The sequence below is a fragment of the Fragaria vesca genome, linkage group LG4 (genome assembly GCF_000184155.1).
Source record: "Fragaria vesca subsp. vesca linkage group LG4, FraVesHawaii_1.0, whole genome shotgun sequence".
In the NCBI taxonomy this organism is placed as follows: Eukaryota; Viridiplantae; Streptophyta; class Magnoliopsida; order Rosales; family Rosaceae; genus Fragaria; species Fragaria vesca.
In genome coordinates this window covers 17,757,809-17,767,219 of record NC_020494.1, presented here as the reverse complement: position 1 = coordinate 17,767,219, position 9,411 = coordinate 17,757,809, and the positions used below count along the sequence as shown (strand labels likewise).

The 9,411-nt window shown below is 38.7% G+C and overlaps 2 protein-coding genes across 2 annotated transcripts; one reads left to right on the top strand and one right to left on the bottom strand.

Moving 5' to 3' along the window:
- The first annotated feature begins 725 nt into the window (after positions 1-725).
- LOC101299293 (phosphate transporter PHO1 homolog 10-like) lies at positions 726-4,674 on the top strand. The gene is made up of 13 exons (XM_004298363.1): positions 726-1,260; positions 1,444-1,789; positions 1,897-1,945; positions 2,067-2,138; positions 2,324-2,453; positions 2,591-2,711; positions 2,788-3,046; positions 3,251-3,355; positions 3,435-3,479; positions 3,569-3,718; positions 3,911-4,192; positions 4,285-4,421; positions 4,572-4,674. The coding sequence occupies exons 1-13, from the start codon at positions 726-728 to the stop codon at positions 4,672-4,674; spliced, it is 2,334 nt and encodes a 777-aa protein (XP_004298411.1).
- A 331-nt stretch (positions 4,675-5,005) lies between these two features.
- LOC101299374 (phosphate transporter PHO1 homolog 3-like) lies at positions 5,006-8,833 on the bottom strand. Its single transcript, XM_004297234.1, has 12 exons — positions 8,221-8,833; positions 7,779-8,133; positions 7,637-7,685; positions 7,414-7,485; positions 7,146-7,275; positions 6,913-7,033; positions 6,541-6,799; positions 6,354-6,458; positions 6,190-6,234; positions 5,922-6,071; positions 5,542-5,826; positions 5,006-5,459 (listed from the first exon to the last, which is right to left on the bottom strand). Exons 1-12 carry the CDS (start codon positions 8,825-8,827, stop codon positions 5,226-5,228), a joined length of 2,412 nt encoding a protein of 803 aa, XP_004297282.1. The 5' UTR covers positions 8,828-8,833; the 3' UTR covers positions 5,006-5,225.
- Positions 8,834-9,411: the final 578 nt, after the last annotated feature.

The window sequence follows — 9,411 nt, the reverse complement described above, 5'->3', positions numbered from 1 at the left end:
TGACTTAACAGTGCGATGCACTCGAACCCATCCAAAGCCAATAAATATGAAATGATGAATTCTAGATCACCCTCTACCCTCTATGGTAAGTCTCGGAGCTGCATGTAATGGACTACGTGTTTACTTGACTTTTAATCCATATATAGAGCCATAACTCGCTCAACTCGGTGTGCCTCTGGCAGCATAGCTCATACTTAAAACGCTGCTCTTCTTCTTCCCAGTTGTTCAAGACTAAGAAACTGTAAGAATGGCGGTTTCTCGGTGATGGCTCTCTGAGAACTTCAATTCAGCACTCTTCAACCTTACCTGGTTAACTTCACTGAATCCAGGTATCAACAATTTACTCTCACTGTGTAATCAACTTGCTCAATGTGATTGCGTGCTAATAGTATCAAAATGAATATTTCTAAGAACCATGTTTGTCGGTATGTGTTATCCCTCATTGGGTTTTTGCTGAAACATGTGTTGCATCCTTTTTTGTTTTGTTTTTGGCTCCCTCAAGTTTGTATTGTTGGTTTTGATCTGAGCAGTGCTTATATTCAAGTATGAAGTTTACTTCATCTGTGCAGTACTATATACAAGATACATATAGATTGTCCTGTTTCATTTATTTTGGAGCTGTTAGACTTAATATGTTATGACCTTGAACTTGTATGAACTGGTGAAATGGATTTGTGTAGATTGTGACATATCTAAGCAATTAGACTTGCAAGGAAGTAAAAACGATGAAGTTCGGGAAGGACTTCAAGAAAGAAATGGTGCCCGAGTGGGCAGAAGCCTATATGGACTATAATGATCTCAAGAGGATACTTCGAGAGCTGAGAGAGTACAAGCAAAGTAAGCTGCGCCTTGCTGTGACACCCTCTAGAGCCTTTGAGCAGAAACCGCCTCTTGAAGGAACATTGAGTGAAGGAGGAGATGTTGAGGACCAAGTAATAGATGTGAACACATTGCGCGGAGTTGGTTCCAAGAAGTTTTACAAGACCAAGTTCTTGAGGCAGTCAGAGGAAGGAGGAGAAATTGAGGTGACATTTTTCAGAAAACTTGATGAAGAGCTCAACAAGGTCAATACATTTTACAAGGACAAATTGGAGGAGGTGAGGCGGGAGGCAAGTCAGCTAAATAAACAAATGGATTCTTTGGTTGCACTGAGGATTAAGGTGAAGAATCCACATCAAGATGGCTCAAGTTCAGGGAGGGTTGACAATGTTGATTCTACAATGCCTCTTACAAAGAACACAAGTGCAGCTGATACTTCAGGTAAATGTGAACTACCCTTAATTCAACAACCATGCCAAATTTGGAGTAGTTGAGCATATGAAACTGTTAACCGAGTTGAGACTTACGTTTTAGTTCAAGAGTTGAGTAACCATTAACAATGTACATTTACTGTTATTTGATCCTCTAATTCCTAAAGCATATTAATTATTTTCTGGAAAACAGGAGTTGAGTTTAGGGGATTGGAATCTCGAGTAAAAGCAAATGACAAGGATCAGCAAGAACCATACCCTGGTGCCTCAGATGCTGATCCAGCCCATGCTAAAATTACTAGAAGTGATAGCAGGGAGTTGCATACTTATGACTATAACCAAGATCCTCTAGAAGTTCTTGAGGGTGTGAGAATTAATCATACACTTGAATCTCCACTATCAACCATAAAAGGTGTTTTTAAGGACTCAAAAGAAGAAAAGTTGAGCTTCGATAAAGAGGAGCTGAGGAGAGCGGAAGAACGACTAAGGGTGGCATTTATTGAATTTTACCATAAGCTTCGACTTCTAAAGCGCTACAGGTGACAAATAGTAATCTTTTCAGCATGCATTCCCCTTTTGGATAGTGGTCTTCCTCTTTCGGTTGCCAAAATTTTTATGTACTCATACATTTGCGAATTGATAGCAGTTTTATGAACCTCTCTGCGTTTTCCAAGATTATGAAGAAGTACGAAAAGGTCAGGCACACACTTCATACTTAAAACTCTCAGGACTTTCGGTTTCATACACTCAGTCGATTTATAAAAGAAGTAATGAAACTTCTATGCTTATTTACTTTTATGTTTTTCATGAACACAGTTCTCATCAAGAAGAGCATCCAGGTCATACATGCAAATAGTGGACAACTCTGCTCTTGGCAATCCTGATGAGGTCTGTCACAACTTGAAGTATTCATTGAGGATTGTATTTAATATCATCGATTGTCTCATGTAATCACGTTCGTGGGATATGAAAATATTTACCAAGAGAAAAGAACTCTAATCATAATGTCTTGTAAGCTAGTTGGAGAGGTGGGATGTTAGACAGTTTATTGGGTATTTTACATTTCCTTATAGGTTACTAACCTCATGGAGAGGGTGGAGGCTACCTTCATCAATAATTTTTCACACTCAAATCGTAGAAAGGGTATGAAGTTACTGAGGCCAAAAGCAAAAATAGAGAAGCACAAAGTATCGTTTTTATCAGGTAAGTACATATCTACCTATTAATGGTAAAAAGTTTTGCTCCACCATTGTACAAGATGGATGTCAGAACATGCATTGATACACCAGTTAACAGTTTTCTGGGGTATACCTTGATTACTTCCTAATTTTGACTTTTAGGCTTCTTTTCTGGTTGCTCAATTGCTCTACTGGTTGCTATTGTATTAACAATACAAGCTCGAAAGCTAATGAATAAAAAGGAGGGCACACAGTATATGGAAAATATTTTCCCTCTTTACAGGTAAGTACTGTTTGTACTACTATTTTCATTTGACCTGTTTTTGTTTTCTCTGAGATGCCAGTGGATTTCCTTGCAGTTTATTTGGATACATTGTCCTACATTTGCTTATGTATGCTGCTGATATATACTTCTGGAGGCGTTGTAGGATAAACTATCCATTTATATTTGGTTTCAAGAAAGGAACTGAGTTGAGTTACCGAGAAGTTTTCCTTCTTAGCACTGGTCTTGCAGTAATTGCATTGAGTGGTTTCCTAGCAAACTTACACTTGGAAATGGACTCGATTGGTAAACATTACAAGACAGTCAATCAGATGATTCCTTTGGGCATACTTATTGTAAGATTTTTCAAAACTTATTTACAGTATTCTTAGTTCTCAAAAAAAAAAAAAAAACTTAACAGTATTCTTAGTTGAATCCTTGATCTCAATTATCGTCCCGCATGATCTCTGTTACATAACCTTTTTTCTCTAAATATAGCATGGTGCCTTCTGCTCATAAAACTTTTGTATTTGCACAAACTGTTTCCTTTATCTTTGCAGTTGATCCTTGTCATCACATTCTGCCCTTTAGACATTCTGTACCGCTCAAGTCGTTTCTTCTTTACTCGGACCTTATTTCGCTGCATATGTGCCCCTCTTTACCCGGTAATGCATAGTTGAAAATAAATAAGTGGACAGCTAGCTGAAATATGGAAGTGCCTTGCTCAATTGTTTTTCTTTACAGGAGACATTCCCAGACTTTTTCTTGGCAGATCAGCTTACTAGCCAGGTATAGTGATCCCTTGTACCTTATCGGCTACCAATAGAAATAATTGATGATTGAATTTAACTTGTTTCCTTGCTTTTGTTTGATCTCAGATGCAAGCCTTAAGGAGTTCTGTCTTATACATCTGCTACTATGGTTTAGGAGAATCTTCAAGGAGGCAAAGCAAGTGCCATAAGCATGGCGTCTACAATACTTTGTATATTGTTATTGCTGTCATACCATTTTGGATGCGCTTCCTGCAGGTTCCATTATGTCTAAGTTTTTAGTGATTTTTGGGCATGTGCGCGCTACCTTTATTCCCGATGGAAATGTATCTGACTTGGATTATATAACTTTTGATTTCTAACATCCAGTACGTCCTTGTACTAAAATTGGGTGAATCGTGTATTTTGTGTGGAAAAATGCACTAACATATTGCATATCTTGTCTTGTAGTGCATTCGTCGACTGTGTGAAGAAAGAGATTTGAAACACTTGTGCAATGGTTTAAAGTACTTTTCGACAATTGTTGCAGTTATAGTAAGAACTGTATATGAGCTACATAAGGGAAAGACCTCTTGGATGGTGTTAGCTTTGATAAGCTCTGCCGTTGCAACAATGATGAATACATATTGGGATATTGTAGTAGACTGGGGACTACTACAAAAGCAGTCAAAGAACAAATTTTTGAGAGATAGACTTCAAGTTTCAAACAAGAGCATATACTTTGTAGCTATGGTAATGTCTAAATGCATGACTTGTGTGAGTGATATGGTTTCATGTTACAGTTTTTGCTATTAATTGACTATGTTTTTGGGAACTCATTACAGGTCTTGGATGTTATATTGAGACTAGCTTGGATGCAGTTGGTGTTGGAATTTAGATTGCCATCCCTTCATAAAATGACAGTAACAACCATCTATGCCAGCCTAGAGATCATGCGTCGTGGCATGTGGAGCTTCTTCAGGTATAATTTTCCTTTCATCAACATATCTAATGTAGTAACAGTATTGAGGATTGTTGTATTCTTATCTCCTGTCTATGGAACACAAGGACTGTTTGATGCTGTTTAGTTTATGCTTAAGCAATAATAATGAATGTGTCAAAATTGAACCAGGTTAGAGAATGAGCACCTAAACAATGTAGGCCAGTACCGTGCGTTCAAGTCAGTCCCTCTTCCTTTCAGTTACAATGATGAGGATGACGACAAGGATGATTGAACGAACCAGGTTAACTCCCTCAAACCATAGAAGTTGAGCTTCCACAATTCTGTACTGCAAGCCTATGGGAACATGTGGTAAATTCTTTTCCATCCCCAATCAGTTGACAGCATAGGCTCAAATGACATTGCCCAGCTTGTTCTTTATTGATCATGAACCACTGTCCATGTGATCCACAGTAACTTATCTGGTTCTAGTTTAAAAGAAATTTGAATCTTCAAATTCCCAACTGTGTAGTTCCTGCTCAGGCACTCAGCTATGTGATTTTGCTTTATTGTTGTTTGGTTAAGCCTTGAGTAAGGCATCTGCTAAACTTGATTTTGCTAGAGTAATATTCTTGGCTCATTTTTATGAATTTCATTTACAATATTCTCGTAAAATAATTAAAGAATACAAGAAATCTCAATGCAGCTAGATTCACAGCATAAATAAATCAAAAAATAGAAGGGGATACAAAATTTGCAGCTTGATAGCTTTTCTATACACTTCACTGGTGTTAGTGAAATATTCCTGTCTTCCAGAATGGCCAAAATGATTTCATGAGTCCAAGCCTATAGATCTTTATGGTCTTCATCATAGTTGAAGGGCAGTGGCACTGCCTTGAATGCCCTGTACTTGCCAACATTGTTCAAATGTTCATTCTCCAACCTGAAAAAACTCCATATCCCTCGACGAATTATCTCCAAGCTGGCCACTAGTGCTAACGTTGTTTTTTCATGCAGGAAAGGAACATCATAATTTAAAACGGTCTGCAACCAAGCAAATCTCAGCAACACATTCAACACCTGCCATTCCCATTAACAAAAAATAGCCAGTTAGAGAATGTTAATGTCACTTAACAATGGAAGTTCTCAGTGCTGTTCTCACCATAGCTCCAAAGTATACACTATTGTAAGGGATTAAAAGTTTGTCTCTCAACCAGCGATTCTTTGAGTTGCGGTGCAGAAGTCCCCAGTCTACAACAAGATCCCAATATGTTCCATACAATGCTGCAATGATCGAAAAAATCCCGGCAAGAATTTTCCAGTTCCAGTTCACATCCTTATTAAGACTGTAAGCTGTCCTCATGGTGACAGCTACTATTGTGAAGAAGTACTTGAGCCCATTGTAACCTTGGTGTGGATCCTTCTCTTCAAACAGGCGTCGTAGGCACTGAAAAAAATGGCAAACATTAATAAGTGACCGAAGGATGAAAAAGAAGCTGTCGCTTTAGCCAACAATGTTCTACAAGGGATGAGGGGATGTACCTGAAGAAGGCGGGACCAATATGGAATACATGCAACGATGAAATTGAAAGTCTTGAAAACATCGCTTAATGTGCAACTAGTTTCTCTGAGTTTATAGTCTCCCGAACCATAGTAGCAAATATAGAACTGCAAGCTTCTAATGGCTTCCACCTACATTCATTCAAATCAATTCAGGAATCAGTTTTAGATTCATAGTGAGAGAAATGAAGGAAGCAAAATGATATCACTGAAATGTCAGATTAGGAGGAGATTGGTGCATTTCACTAACCTGGCTAGTTAACTGATCAGCCAAGAAGAAATCTGGCAGTGTGACCTGTAAGACAACCAAATTATCGAGGCAGTTAGACCCTTAAACCAGTTACCACTAACCAGTTAATTAGTTATGTTAATCACTTTGATCATTCAAATAAGGTGTCTGAAGTTGAGTTTTACCTTGTATAGAGGAGCACAGATACAATGAAATACACAAACAAGGAAGAAATAGCGACTTGAGCGATAGACGAAGTTGAATGGGCATACTAATATCACAATTACTAACTGCACATTAAGAATTGAGTTTAGTTTAGACTTCTTGCTAGAAGTATGATGACAGCTGAAATTAAATGTCCAATGATCTTACCAAAACCAAGAAGAGAGGGAGAAGTTCAGTTAATTGTTTGAACTCTTTGGTTTGGGGGTCCATTTCCATGTCAAGATTTGAGAGAACAGCAGCTAGTGCTAGCACTCCCAGACCAAAACTAACAAGGAGAACCTCTCTGTAGCCCAACTCAGTTCCTTGCTTGAAACCAAATATGAAAGAGTAATTGACTCTGTAGCGTCTCCAGAAGTATATGTTTCCAGCATACATAAGCATGTGTAGAAAAACAAACCCGAACAAGCTGCATTTGGAATTTTAACATGTCAGGCAAATGAAGTACTACTATCCATTTTCTTTCAAAGTTGGAGTGTTGGACAGTTGATATTAAGCAAAACAAAACCTTAGTGCTGTTACCTGTATAAGGGAAATATAGTATCCATGTACTGTTTCCTCCCTGGCTGATTCATAATACCGCGAGTGTGTACTAGCAAAATCAGGGCTAATGTAAGAGCAACTGTGCAGCCAGCAAAGCAACCTAATAGGTTTGCAATAAACAAGATTCAGATCAAAGGAAACGATGTAGAAATTTGATCAGTCTAAGAAACTTTAACTCTATATGTACTGATTTGATTAGTTTAAGGTCTTACCCATGAAAAATGTTATCCTATGTCTTTCTATCTTTGGCTTTGGCCTTAAAACGGCCATCCCTTTTCGGCGATTTGAGTTTGAGAAATGCTTGATGAATGCACTTTCAACCCTCTCTATAAGCTTGGTAACCTGTAGTATTACAACTTTCATATGAGACTACATAAGACACTGCCACAGAGAAGAAACTATGGCATTTGGACAAGACAACAGTTGCAAATACACAATTTTTCAACATGTATATCTACAGAGATCGAAAATTGTTCTAACCTCATCAGAGCTGCCAAGGTAGGAGTTGTCTACCATCTTCATGTACGGTTTTAATGTATTTCTTGAAGTAACCTGAAAAGTTGATGAGGTATGAGTACAAAGGATCACAAGCCAAACACTCACCAAAAGAAAAGTAAACAGAGTTGAACCACTTTCTTTTGTTCATTTCTTGTATTCTATGCCTTCCAACAATCATCTAAATATTGGCAGGGAAAATACCTACCTTATCATACTTCTTCATGATCTTCGAAAATGCCAATGTATTCAAGAATCTGTTTCCATTCATCAATAGTCATAATTAGCAACCAGTTAACTTAAATAAGGAAAACTAACCAACTATCACAAACTTGTTACCATTATCTTACCCAAAGCTCTTTAGAAGCCTAAGTTTCTGGTAAAATACGACGAAAGCACTCTTTAGCTGTTCTTCAACTTTTCTGAGATTTTCCCTGCTGAATTTGAGCTCGGTCTGCAGAGGCACATTGAGGAAGCCTTTAATAGTCGAAACTGGAGTCTCAACGGTTTGATTCATTGTCACACGACTTAGAACATCTAGTGGTGCAGGTCTAGACCCTCTAAACATCTCTGGCTTCTCTACCTTAACCTTCCTACCAACAAGTTCTTCTTTCTCTTTCTCATCTTTATCATCTTCACCGGAATGTTCCCCTTGGCTACTTGACCCGCCCTCTTCGATCACATCCATAGCCATAGCCGCACGTCCTGAAAATGAAACGAAACACATTATATGCATATTTATCTCATTTTCTATCAAACGAAATAACCATTTTTGTGCTAATTAGTACATACTGCTTGCTCTGACCCCTCTAGGAGTTGAAGCAGCCAACTGAGCTGTGGAAGTTGCAACATCTGAAGCAAGACGAGTAATCTCGCCGGACCAATCAAACAGCCTCTGAGGATTCTCCACCTTAATCCGAAAAGCGATCAAAGCATCCATTTGCTTATTAAGCACAGCAGCTTCCTTCAGGACCTCTTCAACTTTTCCCCTATAGAATTTCTCAACTTTGTTGAACTCATCATCAACCCTTCTGAAATAATCCAACTCCATAACCCCGCCTTCCTCGGCAGCCATTAAGAAAGTGGTCTGGTAACTCTCGTGATTAGACCCTTCTGATCTCACAGGGTTTACTAAGATGGCTTGGTTTTCGATGTCCGGATTTGGGCTAAAAGGTTCTTGGTGGTGTCGACTTCTGGTGAGACCACTGAAGGCTCTGTACAATGTGTGCCTCCGCTTTATTTGGTGGGGCGTTGTGGTGGTCGCCGGAGGAGGAGGAGGCTTGTCTCTTTGCTTAGAGTGTTGAATATCTTTTATGAGTGATTTTAGGTAGTTGTAGTTCATGTATGCTTCTTGCCATTCTGGCACCATTTGTGCTGCAAATTCCTTTCCAAACTTCATTTTGGGGTGTAGAGACCAATACAATGCGCTAAACAAGTCAGAAATGAAGTGAAACCCAAATCAGAAATGACAATGACTGAATGAGGTTGAAAGTAAAGCCTATATATAATGCTTAAGATTCTTTTTTCTGGTTGAACAATTATGCAGAAAATTTTAAAAATTAACGAGTACAGAACGCCAAAGGGCAACTCAGTCTATAAGAACTTTCTTTCTTAAAATATTTTTTTTAATCAGCAAGCAGGGGACGACCAAAAAGTTAGCAGTGAGCTACGACTGAAGTTCTCTATTGCAGAAACGGAACGGATTCAGTGCACCAAAGTGGATTCAGTGCACCAAGGTACACTTAAACCATTAACAGATAACAAACGCTGTTAGCAATAAAAAATCAGTAAAAACACAAAATTTACAGTAAAAGCCTTCTGCTGCGCTCATCTCTTCATCTCCCTTGCCTCCGTAACCCAGCTCTCCATCTCCCTGCCTCCAAAACCCAACCTCTCCATCCAGATCTGCTTCTTCATCCTCCCGACCTTCCTCAATTCCAGATATGCTTCTTCATCCTCCCCGAACTTCCTAAATTCCATATT